Source organism: Centroberyx gerrardi, chromosome 6 (genome assembly GCF_048128805.1).
Source record: "Centroberyx gerrardi isolate f3 chromosome 6, fCenGer3.hap1.cur.20231027, whole genome shotgun sequence".
Taxonomy (NCBI): Eukaryota; Metazoa; Chordata; class Actinopteri; order Beryciformes; family Berycidae; genus Centroberyx; species Centroberyx gerrardi.
Window position 1 is genome coordinate 17,598,799 of NC_136002.1, and position 14,576 is coordinate 17,613,374.

Sequence of the window (14,576 nt, forward strand, 5' to 3'; positions counted from 1 at the left end):
AAAGGGGGATGAAGAGGAACAAAGAGACGAAAGGAAGGATAAGAGAGGATGGTAGGATTTAGAGAGCGAGAGAACAGAAAGGATGAGGGATTGAGTGACAGAGAGCAACCACATGGACAAAGGAAGAAGGGAAAGGGAGAGTGAGGTGAAAAAGAGTAAGATGAGGCAGAGCAAGAGAGAAGGGCGGGAGAAAGAAAAGTAAAATCTAACAAAGGAAGCAAAAGAGAAAGTGTGTCGATGTGAGAAAAAAATAAAAATAAAAACGAGCCTCCGTTTGACAGGAAGTCCTAATCAGAGTGACCACAACCATTAGAGCTGTTCCACTATGAACTCTTTAATGGACGTGCTCCTCCCATCCTCTAGTTTATTCATGAACACTCTGACCTTTACGGCAGAGAAAGATGGAAAAATAGATACGGAGGGATAGAGAAAGAGAAAGAGACAAGGAGAACTAGAAGACTGTGAAAGAAAGAGACAAGACCAAGAGACAACAAGAGAAAGATGGTGGGATGGAAAACAGATAAGAGAGATGGAAGAAAGGGGCTGAAAGAGAGAGATAAGCTGCTAAGGAGAAACAGGGAGGATGGTGTGTGGGAGGGAACAGAGCAGAGGGTTAAGGATGAAGCATGCTAGATAAAAGATAGAGGAGAGAGAGAGAGAGAGAGAGAGAGAGAGAGAGAGAGAGAGAGAGAGAGAGAGAGAGAGAGAGAGAGAGAGAGAGAGAGAGAGAGAGAGAGAGAGAGAGAGAGAGAGAGAGAGAGAGAGAGAGAGAGAGAGAGAGAGAGAGAGAGAGAGAGAGAGAGAGAGAGAGGGTAGCATCCTTGGCATCAAGGCCGCAGTAATAGCTGATGAGACAGCTGGGCTCCATGGAGAATACCAATAGACCATCTCTCTCTCCTCCACGTTTCCTTTCTTCCACAAAGAAAGTCAAGGAGAGCGGACGGGAGGACAAAACATCAGGGCAGACATCAATACTGGGAATTCCCCCTAGTCTTTTCAGGACTGAAGAATATGATCAAGACACCACAAAACAGCTGGCAATAATGGGAGGAGGAACTGACATTTAAAAGCTGAAATCTGAGATTCCCCTGATTTCCCTGCTTTGTCTCCCCCTCTGGCACTGAAAAGTATTTGAAACGATGTTCGGACTACAACCAAACAACCACGGAAGTATTACACTATCAAAGAAGGTGTAGCAGCCAATGTCGCTCCTGTGCCATCAGCTCACCAGTAAACAGTTCCCACCCTATATGCCTCCAATACTGCCAATGGGTCCATGGAGTCAGGTTACACAATACCTTTAAATACAAACGAATGAGTGTCTTGATGTGTCCAAAAACCACCACGAGGGCTGTGACACCCTGAGTTCTACTGTTAAGAGGTAAAACACAAAGTTCAAAATTACATGCTAATTCCACACAGGATTCCCACCATAGAATGTTTTCCACACCAGAGGAGTGTTTCAAGATTGGCCAAATAGCCCTATACTTGAAAGTACACTGTTTGATCCCTGATGTTTTGAGCCGTCCATCTCTCTGGCCTGGCATCCCATTACAAACAGTAAGTATAAACAGTCTAGAGTGAACTATCTGTATAATGGATACATTGAATGGAATACACCCACTGTACATCTTGCCTGATAGCAGGCATCACAGGCTATAATGTCGCCATGTCTCCCTTCAACTGGCACTCATGGCCATGCCAACTAGCTAGCTACTTAGCTATGTTTAATTTTAGTGTCTGGTTCGTAATTCATAATACATGTACTTAAAACTGTAAAGAAGTGTGTCAAGTAGTATGACAAAGACAAAGCATTTTTAACTCCAATTTGTCGTCTTTGCTGAGTGTGTGTGCTCGACCTTCAGTGAGATTTTGCAAACCTCTTTAGGTCATTATCTTGGCCAGTAACACATTTTAGCCCTGTTCTCTTCAGGACCTCTTTCCTGTTCCCTGGCTCTAATACGGCGAATCAAGTGTAATCCGATCCTCATCTCCAACCTCCACTCTCCCACCCAATCTTTGTCATTGGTCTGGGGAAGCCCTATAAGATGGGCTGTGGTTTAATAAGATAATTTCATTCTTGATATCCTGTTCAATTGCACTCAATTGGCGCAGGAGATCGACTACTGTGAATGTAGATGGCTGCAGAAAGCCTGCATTACAGGGCAATGTGTCCCTTGCCACTCCTGTTCTCAGCTCACATTTCTGAGATAATTTCCCCATCAGCATTCAGTCCGGTACTTCGGAGCCTGTTTGGACTAAATAATAAGCAGAGAGAGGCCGTTATCTTTGATGCAGTGGGTCTCTTGCAAAGCATGTACTCCAGGAAACATTCTTCCTCTCTTCACTCACAGATACCTGTGTGTGTGTGTGTGTGTGTGTGTGTGTGTGTGTACTCTGCATGGACAGGTCTTTTCAGGGCCACTCTCTTTCAGTTAGAGAAAGAGAGACATGATTCTCTATCTGCATCAGCACCTGAATAAATAAAAGCCACTCACTTGGGTCTTTCCCAACAGTGCATTCAGTGTAAACAGTGTGTAAAGTACTATCAATGCCACTTGCCACATGGTGGAGAAGGATATAGATGGGTGTCTACATTCCTGAAATCCCTCCTGGGCTAATTCCTCAACTGGGGTGAGAACATCACCTCTATTACTATAAAGCCTCGGCAGAGGATGTTTCTTCCTGTGGCAAACAAAAATTCAACCTGCTACAGGCAATAATGTTTTACAATAATGGCCTACAGCAAGTGAAAAGAGATTTTTCCCCATGGGGATCAATAAAGGATCACATTATTATCATGGATCTCATTCAAAAATGTCTGGTTTGGGGCCACATAGGCTTGGGACAAGGGCAAACTGCAGCCCTACATGTGTCTGCAACACCTGCAACAGCTGACACATCAAATTCCTGTTATATGCATATATGTACAGTATGTATAGGCCTACAGTGCAGTACTTGGCTAATACATTTGATTTGAATGCCAATTGTGACATTATCAAAAGTTAAGCTGTGCTCCAAACCTATATAAGCTACACTTTGATTAACACTTTTCAGTTTACACACTGAGAGCAAAGTGTTGGCCATTTTGTGTCAGAGTCTCAGAGCAGGTAAAGCCATTTTTCAAGTGAATGGAGGGCTGGGTAGATATTTTATGTGGGATAATTGAGGCCTTATTCCTTTGAGACGCTGTAACAGGAAACAAATGGTTAGCCGCAGAGAGAGGACCAATCGGACTGCTTTATAGTGCTCGGTTATGCCCAATTTATCGGCTCAGATGAGCTCCTCAAGGCCGCACAACATTGGCCATGATGAATGCTGCTCGGTGGTTTATTTGTGCAGTGTGTGTGTGTGTGTGCGCAATGTGCCCTGCTGAAAAACCTATTTTACTTCACACACAGGGTGCCTCTCGCACCTCACACACACTCACAGCAGAGCACAGGTACACAAATACTGATTCCAAGAATTTCAGTATCTCATGCTGTTCAGTTGTGGTTGAGAGTCTGCCAAATGATAGTAGGACACTAATGAGACTGTGTGGGGATCATGGTTTGACCTATTGTGTCAACGATTCGTTGAATATGGCCAACCTTATACAATTGAAATACACAGTTATGTAGCAGAGATAAGAGGTTTAACCTTTAGGATTTATTACCATCCTGATAATTGGAGGGTAATATATAGGTCTACCATGGAAAATGTGATTTATAAATGAACTGGAACCACGTGGCAAAATAGTCAAGTGTAAATTCCCCCCGCTGTTAAATGTAAAGCTGTCCCTGCCCATATTTTCTTTCAACAGAGCATTAACTGGAGCACTAAAAGTTTTTGTCCCGGAATACCAGCCAGGAAAGTGCTCAAAACCAAATGATAATTTTCTAGCCTGATTTATACAACAAAACTTCATAACTCTAAACTCTAAAGTGCAACTTAAAAAAAAAACAGCTTCCCATCTGTTAGGTGACAGCAGAGAGAGAAAGTAGCATGGGTTGCCAGAGCTTAACAAGCAAGCATCAGCAACAGTGGCAGTAATGATTTCCAGTGTTATTCCAAATGGCTGACCAGTCCAATCAAGATGAGTTATCCCAGCTTTGGAGAGGCTAAGCTAGCCCGAAGCAGGAGCTGCTGCAGCCAGGAAAGGCTGTACAGCTCTGGAGAAATGACACTATAGCTATGTTGTACTTGGAACTGCTAGAGACCAAAATGCTAACAAATGGTCTGGAAGATCGTTGAGAGACACTGCTCTGAACTGGTGAATTGACAAGGTGTACTTGATGAATACTAATTATTAATATTATATTAATACTAATATGTGAGGGGGGAGGGAAGGAATGGTGCTCAAACTTACTTTCTCAGGTGTTCATGCTCCTTCAGAAACAGCTCTGTTCTTCTGTTGTTGACCCCGGAACCACTCTTGTATGTCCTGAAGAAGGCACACAGATGGATATACTGGTAAAAGCAACACTGATATTTTGAACAAAATCACAAATTAAAGAAATTTGCTATCTGTGCATGTGCCACAACATTCAATAAAACAGTCAGAGAATGGCAAAGTCCTACATTCCCGCCAAAGACTAAGCCCTTCTAGATCAAAGTCGTAGAACAATTATTTCTCCAACACTCACTGAGTATCCTCTTTTTCGTTTTATGTCTTCACAACCATTCATGATAGACATCATGTCAAGGTATCCTATCTTAAAACTGCATCTTTTTATACATTGGATGTAAAGGTAAGGGCCTCGCTGTATCACCTGTCCATCCCACTGTACTCAATTTCTAGAAGGAAAAGCTCATTTCACCCAAGAACATTCCATTTCCACGTGGTGAAGCGGCTGTCAAACAGCAGCATAGTGGACTCCTATCTAATATGGGCATGCTCCGTTTATCATTTCTGTTTGCTGGGTGCATATATGACTTTGAATCACTCAAGAGACTAAGAAATGGAAAGGGAAAAAACAAACCAACTCAGGGCAACTGGGTGCAACAAGAGCCCAAATCAATGTCTGACACAATGTATGTGGAAGAGGCCTGGCTGCTTGGAGCTCTAGGAGCTTCTCTCCAGCTCTCACACCACCCACCAGGAAGCTGGGCAGGGCACGCTTCATCGCCCTCTCTTTTTTCCTCCAGCCCTCCATCTCCCTCGCACAGAACCATTTAGATGGGCGTAAATAATAAATATGGAGGAGCAGGGGAGCAGAAAGAGGAATAGAGGGAGAAAGAACCAGAGGGGGAGGACTAGTGGATTTTCAAATTGCATTTCAAGAACTTATATCACACAATTTTACAATAAAGACTTTTTGAATGGGTGCCTCATAAAAAAAAAAAAAGAAAAGATGGGTTAAAAATGGGCGGGTGGGAGTCTGGGATGTTTAATAAACTATTGATTGTTCCCTGTGCCTCGCCATTTCTCTGTGCTCCATGCATTATTTATTTAAGAAACAATTGATTCTATCCAAATATTGATAGCACCACACAACTTCATGTTAATAAGGCAGCAGCAATGTCACGGTGTGCTCTATTTCTAAGCCATCAGGCAACGAAGCGGTCAAAAGTAATGGATGGCTTGCTGTAACGCTTGTAGAGCAAGCCCGTCACACCCATTCTCTTCAGCTGGATGCAACTCTAGCTATCAGCATCCCTTAACAGCTGCCTCCCCCAATGCCCTCCTGAATTTCTGTTCATTTAACACAGCCCCACCCTCCTGTTAGGCTAGAACAAGAGAAAGGGGAGGAGAAAAAAAAAAGACAATCACTGAAACATTATAGCATGCACACACATACACATTATCAACCACCACACAGTCAACTCCACGTAATCCACGAACAAACATGCCTACTTCTCCCCCATTGCTCCATCAAAACAAGCCTTGAATGTTAATACTGTAGTCTACACACACACAGCACACTCCCCAGTGGTTGCCTTGACGCGCCAGTTGCCCAACCAGCAGTGCTGCTGCCTCGGCGAGGCCAAGTATTGCTGGCACTGACAGCCAGTTTCATCATTCCAGCAACGCGTTTTAAAAGGGCACCAATGTAAATCACAGGCTGGCTGTCATTTGTGCTGCTGACATTTAGAATCAAAGCAGGAATAGTGGGAGCGGTCTGAGCTCAGCGCTGCTCTGCGCTGCTGTGGTGAATGGGACAGCTGCACTGGGAAAGTGTCTGTCTGCCTGTGTGCGTGTTTTGATAATAACAGAATCTGAGAGCACACAGCAAGCCATTATTGATACAGTGATGGGTTAAGTGGTCCTATTGTTGATTTAGGTGGTTGGATAAATGGAAAGGGTTTGTGCACAGTTTCTTTTAGTGAGTGCACGTGCCTGTGTGTGTATAAGGAGAAGGATGAAGTTGTGAACATAACCTTGATATAACATATGAAAACTAGAGTGACCAGCTCCCTGGTCTGGTGTGCTCCATCCCAGAGATCTCTACTGCCCTCTACCTGACAGAAGGGAGAAAAGCCTCAGATATCCATCACTGCACCACTGGCACCTTACAAAGCTTGATGTGGGACTAAACATTTGACCACAACTTCCAACATTTTGCTATCCAAAAACCCAAAACAACCCCAAGCACAACTTAAGCCCAAAATTGCTAAATAACAGTATTTTTCAACAATATATATTTTTAACTTAATCCCAAGGCAAACCTGAGCAAATGTGACATACTGTGCCCAACTTGCCCTAAAGGTCCAGATGGTTAATAACAAGACCAACTCCAATTACTAATTGTGATGTTGATATGATGCAATTTCTAAGCTAGGCTGCCAGTACCAAAACTAACCAATGATGTCACATATCAATTTGACTGGAGGCTTGTCAACCAGTCAATTTTGGCACACTGTCAAATGCGATGGTATAGGTATATCTTATTTTATGATACTTTAGGATGATAAAAGCACAAATTCAGAAGTTTGGGCCCATACTTGTGTGATTTGGGGACTAAGACGATTTGTTTTTGTAAATTCTTATATTCTCTAACAATGTTCATACTGTTGGGGCCAACACTGCTAAATGAATTTAGAGAAAACTCTGCCCATCAATTTGCTCCCCATGTCCCTTTGCCAAGAAGAGGCAGCTATACAAAGTTAGCTCAGAGTTCCACTATTCCTCACAAGCTGTGTTACAGTCAAGATAAAGCAGCAGATCAAGTCTTGAAAAATAATAAGCTAGCCCTCTAAGAAATGGCTGCTTCCATATGTTGTCAAGTCCTACCTTATTACTTTCCCTTGGCCGCCCAGCAAAGGTCAGTAAGGGAGATTAAGGGAAAAATTGCTTGGGAAGAGAAATGTAAAACATATGACTCAACGTCTCGTAGCACTGTGCCATGGCTGCGGCAGTTGTAATTCCCTTACCTGTAAGCTCAGACGGTTCCCTCATTAGCAGCCCCCTGGCACATTAGTCATTGTTAGGCTGAGCACTGGGTCAACACCGGCTCATTTCTATGCATTAGAATCAGCAGCACTGAGCCTATTAGTGGGGTCAATGGGAGCTCCTTATCATTAGTAATCTGATTTAATGGGAAGACTGGGGGAACTACTGCTTGTAGTGCTGGCCTTATGGGATGTTCCTAACTTAATGGATATACAATTTAAAAATGGACTGCTTTTGTGAACTGTGTGACTGACAATTGATATTAGACAACGATGGCTTGGCGATGTAAAACTGGGTACCTTTAAGAACACCATTATTCTTAGTATAAGAAATACTGCACCAAGACAGCAGGTAATTTGTGAGTAAACCATCACTACAGAGTTCATGCATGCGATCTGTGTAGGAGTTTGAATGGACTTTGCTCACAAGTCCGGCCTACACTACAGGCCCTGAACAAACAGTGGTGCTCAGCCAAAACACTATAGGCAAGGAGTTGTGGAACAGCAGGCTCTCAAACGCAGATCATTTGTCAGCCTTTTAGGTTGAACCATGTCATTTCAAATAGACTCCATTTGTCTACAGCAAAAATAACTAATCTTGTATAGTGAATTCTCACTAACGCGGAAGGCAAGTGCAATTAAATCAATAACTCTGAGACTTGGAGGGCTGACTTGCATCAGAATCACTGTCATAGTGACAAAGTGATAATAAGGAGGAAGGTAGAGCAGTGGCTGCCTGAGCAATTTCTATCTCCTCAAGCTCCATCCGCCGTTTTCTGCCCGACTGACTGGATGTCCATTCTCTGGTTGGGCAACACCACAACAGGATAGCTGGAGCTGACAGTTTGGTCCAGCCAAAACTCTGATGGCACCCCAAGGAATTTTACAGAATAGGCTTTCCCCAAAATCAGTGATGGACAAGTGGTTGTAGCCCAGCGGGCTGCATTTGTCTCTCACATTAATTTCTGTCTGTGTATGCAGTAATAGAAACCAGCAACTTAACAGATTTAATTTGCAGTTTTGAGACCTCCAGTATATCTCATACATGCAAGATGAACACCGGAGCTCTTACAGCCCTATTTTTAACAGGTTTGGCAGCTGGAATTGAAATACTTCACTTCTCTATGCCTGGGTGCTATAAAATTTCATCATGGTGTCGTAAAAATAATTTTCTACAAATCGTGTTCATTCTTTATTGAGCAGTATCAAATTAATAAAATGAAGCTGTATTATTGCAAAATGTAACCTTTAACTATAAATGGTCACATCTTACCTGCAATTTTTCATAAAACTTCCATAGAAGAGATGAAGACGGCCTGTACAACTGTTGCTAACCTGTTCTAAGTCCCCTAAGTATGTGAGTTACACTATATACAGTTACATCACGGCTTATGAGTGAAAACAATGAGAAATGACCTTAAATTAATCAAATTCTTTCATAATATGGCGGCTGAGCCCCTATAATGAACAAGACACACCCCTTCACACTGCGTTATGTGAGAATTACTTCAAAATCGCTTCTCCAGAGGCAGCGTTCTACATTTTATCTTGCATTATGAGAGGTAAATTTGGAGGACTTGTGATGTAAGGTGATTGCAAGGCTCATAGACCATGCATGACTGTTTGAGGCAGCAGCAGACTATCTACATACGAGACGGGTGGAGAGGGATCAATAGGGAGCCTGCAGTGGTCTTCCTTATGCTCACTGCTGTGTCTTACAGATCAATAAGCCATTAAAAAACGACAAGAGTCATGGTCTGGAGGAGCCCCCACCTCATTTCAATACACTCACTCACAACTGAGTCAATCAGAGGAGAGAACACGCTTTCTCAATAGAAGGCCAAAGAAGCCATGAATCTTCTCAGTTTTAATGGACTACATCATTTTTTAAGAGCGGTGCCAAGGAGAAGTCAAGGTTCAACTATCCTTCGAAGGAAGAAGGTCAGCAGTGGGTGGAATTAATGTGCATTCAAAGCAAAGAAACAGCATGAATAATGCTCAGCAGTTTTTATTCCTCCAAAGCCACTGATGTCAAAGTGCAAGCATGCATCATGTGACCATACTACCTCTCCTGCATATCTTACCATGTAAATTTTTTATTTTTTCATGACGCGACACACTCATCAGACATTGAGTTCACGCCTCTGTGCTGGGCCAACTGTGGCGCACTGGCAATACCACCTCTCCAACATCTCTCTCCTTCATTTCTTGTCTCTCTCCAATAGCTATCTAGTTAGCTAATCCAATACTCTTAACAACCCTAAGTGAATAAGGACAATAACAGACTGCGTTGTGTCCATCGCCCCACTTACTCACACCAGTCAATATCATTTAAGGAGTTATCAATAGTTCTATACATTTCAACTGAAGGTACTATGTCTATATTCAGCTGCAGAGGCCCTATTCCCTCAATTGTGACGCAAACAGATACAATATATTAGCTGCATGAGCAAATCAATCAACAGGTAGCCTGTATGAATGGGTACTCACTCAATGTCTTTCCTGACAGACCCTAGTAGGTCTTCCCTTTCCCGGATGGCCAAGAAGTTGCCTTTGGTTTTGTGGAATTCATGTGTGTAATCCTAGGGAGAAAATGCATTCAGGGTGAAAACGAAGGGGGATGGGGGGACGACAAACAAAGAGTATACACCAAGAAGAAGAATAGAAATGGAGAGACAGGTATGCTTCATTAAATACTTGTTGGCTTCTTCAATGAATTTAGCTTCTAGTGTCTAATAAAGAGAAGTTAATTCAGAGCGCTTTTAACAAACACGACTGTCAAAAAGTGTTTTACAGAAAACAAAGAACGCAAAATGAGGAGGGGGCATACCTGCAAGATGTCTCTGTGTCTCTGGAGTGTGTGCATGAGTGCAGCATTGAGAGAAGCTGCGCCCGGAGTGCTGGTGTACTCCGCCATCTTGTCATTTACCGCGGTCAGCTGAGGGAGAGACAGAAAATAAGATACTGGAAAACCAGGAGGTCGGCAGATAAGAAACAGACCCGACAGAATCTCAACACAACATGACAAACATGCGAGACAAGGCAACAATTCATAACATACACAAACTTGTACATCAACATACTTGTTGATGTACACTTAATATCTCAGGGATCAAATTTGTCTTTCAGTCCAAATGCTCTGATACTTTTAAGTATGCTAACTCAGTGTCTGCCATGGCACCGTGGCTTGGTTGCCATTATGAAAACGTGCTTTGGAGTTCAATGCAATACAAGTTTGGAGCATGCAAGTCTGCTTCTTTCCTTGGTGGAAGACAAGAGCCTTGGCATAAATCCAATGCTGTTCTTATTACAGTCTTTTTGCTGGCCTTTCACAGGCCAATGACCCGTGAGAATTGTCTTACTTTCGCCAGCAGCTGTTCGATCTCCACTGACATGGTGTCAAACATCCTGTCCTGGGTGGAGTTGTTGAGGAGGGGGGTGGTGTCTGACCTTGAGGAGGGAAAAAAGAAAGCGAGAAGGGAGAAAAATGAGAAGACGGTGATAAGATTTAAAGCGGCAGTTTGTTTGTACTTTAATTCAAAATACAAATAAACTGCAGCTTTAAATCTTATCATTAACTGTGAAGGGTCAATAAATGAGGCTTTTCTATAAAAAGCCTGTCATGCCTTTCCCCATTTTCAAAATCTTCTGAAAGTTTCAAAATGTCATGCCAAATGGGGAAGATCATTTTCACCAACCAGTTAGTTCGGGAAAAATACAAACTGGAGATTTAATACAACATCCATAATATCAAAGCATTGGTTACGATTTTTTCTTGTGCATTTGATCACTTTATCACATACAGGATACCATGGTATTACAAGGTATATCTGGTAATTTCTGTATCTGCATTTCCCCTACGACACACGCATACACAACTCCATGTTTAACCAGAGGGGTTACATTACAGGAACAGCCATGTGTTCCTTAGCTGGTGATGGTTCAGTCAGTTTAAGAAAGGTAGAACACGCACATTAAAAAGATTCAACACGGGTGCAGGACAGAAAAAATAGCAGTGAAGAAGTTGAGTCTGCACAACTAAAAAATCAGTTAAGAAATCATAGGGAGCTGATTTGTAGTTGTGCAGACTCGACTTTTTCCATCGATGGTTCAATCAGTGTCCTATCAAGAATATATCAGTAGAGATAGACACATTGGTTGTCGCAAGGCATCAAACCGCAACCACCTGGCCACCTAGCCCTGTTACAGGACCCTTATCATATTGGTTGTTGTCTCTCCCAAAAGGGTCCTGCCCTGCTACATTAAGAATTCTCCCTACAAAAGTCAGAGAGGTCTATAACGAAAAATCGACGTCCAATTTCACTGAGCCAAACAGATGTACGTAATCCTTCGCTTGTCTACTTTCACGGCACTGGCATGCGCTACATCTCCTATGCACAAATAAACTTTAAAACTTAGTTAAAGACAAGTAGGACAGGACCCTTTGGGAGAGACAACAACCAATACGACCAAAGGGTCCTATATCAGGGCTACTGGCCACCCAGCCTCCTTGTGTACAGCTGACAGTAATTCATCCAGGGTGCCACTAATTTCAGCAAATCATTTTCCAGGACATGATTGCTTAAAATGTTCAAGGATATGCTTGATCTCAAAGTCTCACCATTTCAACTTGCCAGCAGTGGCTTCATTTCAGTGAGAAGCAAAGGTGTGATAGCTTCAGCGATGACACGCGGCAAGCTGAGGGTCACACCCACTTGGGGCAAACAAAGAGGTGATTGTATTAATCTTAACAGGACGAAAGCCTATTTTCAACCACCTCAGACTGTCTCCTACGACTGTCTTTTGCTCAATTTTATATTTAAGTTGTATTCTTGAACATATTTTGCTAGTAATGCTGAACAACCATATGATCTTAAAAAATACCCAGCCCCCCCAGACCGCCATCTTCTGAATGCAATGCTGTAGTCAAATGGTTATATTTTTGGTGTTGATTGTATGTTCTGTGATGTATTCCTACTTGATAATACTACACTGCAGCCTACTGACTTGAGATTTTTCTAATGGTCAATATTTACAACTCTATGTGATGATGCCCGATTGACCTGTTGATTATTGTTTGTTCACTTTTATACTTAGAACTTTTATTATCAGTCTTTACAGCTTTTGTGTGGTGATACCTTATTGTTTTGCTTGATTGATGGTTGTATACACCTGTCCACACCTCCTACCTGAGGTATCTAAAGCTGTGTCATTCTCCACAAGTTCTGATGAACACCGAAAGCTCAACTGAAAAGATAAAAGACTACATAGTGTTTGCGAAGTGGTGTTGCATGGAGCTTTTTTTTTTTTATTCTGAAATTTGGACCACTTCACCTTTTGCACCCGTGTTACATTCTGGTCTGGTGTGTGGATTTCTTTTTTTGTTTAGAATACATAAAGCGTGATCACAGCCTTAATTGAAGCCGATCGAAAATGAGATTCTCGTCATAGACTTGCATGGGGCGATGCCTTATATGGTCATTGTCATTCCCCAATTTCCATTTGTACACATCACACTAAAGCCATCTACAGTGAAGTGGCAGCCCATGATGCAATCATAAGTCAGTCACACAGAGTCATGTGATTTATTATAAATCTCCATGGGGAAATTCTCTTTGACTGGCCTCCCTCAGTCATTTATTTCATATTAGTTAACATATTAGCTATGATTTCCAGGCTTTACCTCACTCCAATCACACGAATGAGAGACATTCACTTTCTTTCTTCCTGTGATATGACTTTTTTTAACCATCAAAGAACATCCACCTATGGATCCAGGTCAAATTTGTTTTTGTTTAGAGATTATTACCCCTCTACTGTCTATATGTCACTGGAAGAAGAGAAAGAAGTGTCTGGTCTTACGTTTCTCCTCGACGTCCATCCCTGGAACTGCTGTAGCTGGTGCACAGTTTACTGAAGGAGACAAGCTTCAGGTCCAGCTCATTCTCCAACTGCCTGGCCTGCTTTCGCATGTCTGTAACACATCCACACACACACACACACACACACACACACACACACACACACATAAAGACAAAACATCTAACCACCTGACAGCGTTTCATTTGAGCTTCTTAGCAACGCCAAATGTGAATAGCGTTCTGCGGCTAAGTTATATCTTTTATTTATTAACTTGACAGCAACACTAGTTAAGTTAACTTAGGAGTTAGTTGAGCGAGCTAACTTGCTCTACAGAAGGACCATGTAAAGGTAGAAAGTTGTAACCTGCATAATCGTCCCTCTTATCGTCTGTGCCTGTAACTTCAAACAATGAATTATGGAGAAAAAAAATATGTGTTTTGACTCATCATCACCAGCTGATGAGTGTGACAGCTGGCAATCAGCACACGGGGCTCCTGCTGTGCCAGGTGACAATATCGTTAGTTAACCAATTTACTGCAATGGCAGCACAGCTAATATTTACACAGGTATGGGGATATTTGCCTATCGTATGACTCGAGCTATCAGTCTAACAACTGGACACAAGCAAGCAGCAAGTTCTGTACTCGCCAGCGTTGCCAAGCTAACCAGAAACGAAGTGCTAGCTTGTAGCGAGCTAGCCGTTACGGAGACACTTGTGACTTTAACCGCCCAAGCTCATCGGCCCTGACGCTGACAGCTCTATTGCTGACAACATTGATAATACTGTAACACACATTGCTATCAGATTATACAATGATAACGTCAGTTATCGAGACAATTGTTCCACCTCACCTTCCCAATAGTTGCTGCTTCCTATCCCTGCCATCTTTGTTGTTCAACGACGTCACCAGCTTCCTGAGCGCGTCATATCACGTGTCAGTATTAGACATGTTGGTAAATGCCACCTCGCCGTGGCGCATGAATGTATTGAACACGGCCGAAATACTGTGTATATATTTTTTTCATTTAGATGTAAGAGGATTGACAAGGATCACAGATCAGGGTTCTTCAATCCCGGTCCTTGTGGGCCGGTGTCCTGCAGACTTTTGGTCCTACATGGTCACACCTGGTCTGTGTCCACCTGAGACCAGGTGTGGCACATTAACTGGCAGGGAGGAACAAAAACCTGCTGGACACCGGCCCACAAGGACCAGCATTGAACAACCCTGTCAGGTGGATGAGTTATTGGTCACTCCTGTCCATTGATTAAAATTGTCCCGAGGTCCCTTCCCTTCCTCTCTCTCCTTCCTCCACCCAGGTGTGCCGGATCTGGGTCACTTCTT

The 14,576-nt window shown here is 42.7% G+C and overlaps 1 protein-coding gene across 1 annotated transcript in view; it reads right to left on the bottom strand.

Annotated features, from left to right (window-relative positions):
- Window positions 1–14,143, bottom strand: part of gosr1 (golgi SNAP receptor complex member 1) — a 28,540-nt gene extending 14,397 nt beyond the window's left edge. The window contains exons 1-6 of the mRNA XM_071900623.2: window positions 14,086–14,143; window positions 13,234–13,345; window positions 10,734–10,821; window positions 10,202–10,309; window positions 9,862–9,953; window positions 4,349–4,423 (exon numbers count right to left, since the gene is read on the bottom strand). Coding sequence (XP_071756724.1) covers window positions 4,349–4,423; window positions 9,862–9,953; window positions 10,202–10,309; window positions 10,734–10,821; window positions 13,234–13,345; window positions 14,086–14,119 — 509 coding nt within the window. The 5' untranslated portion in view covers window positions 14,120–14,143. The remainder of the gene's footprint in view (window positions 1–4,348; window positions 4,424–9,861; window positions 9,954–10,201; window positions 10,310–10,733; window positions 10,822–13,233; window positions 13,346–14,085) is intronic.
- Window positions 14,144–14,576: the final 433 nt, after the last annotated feature.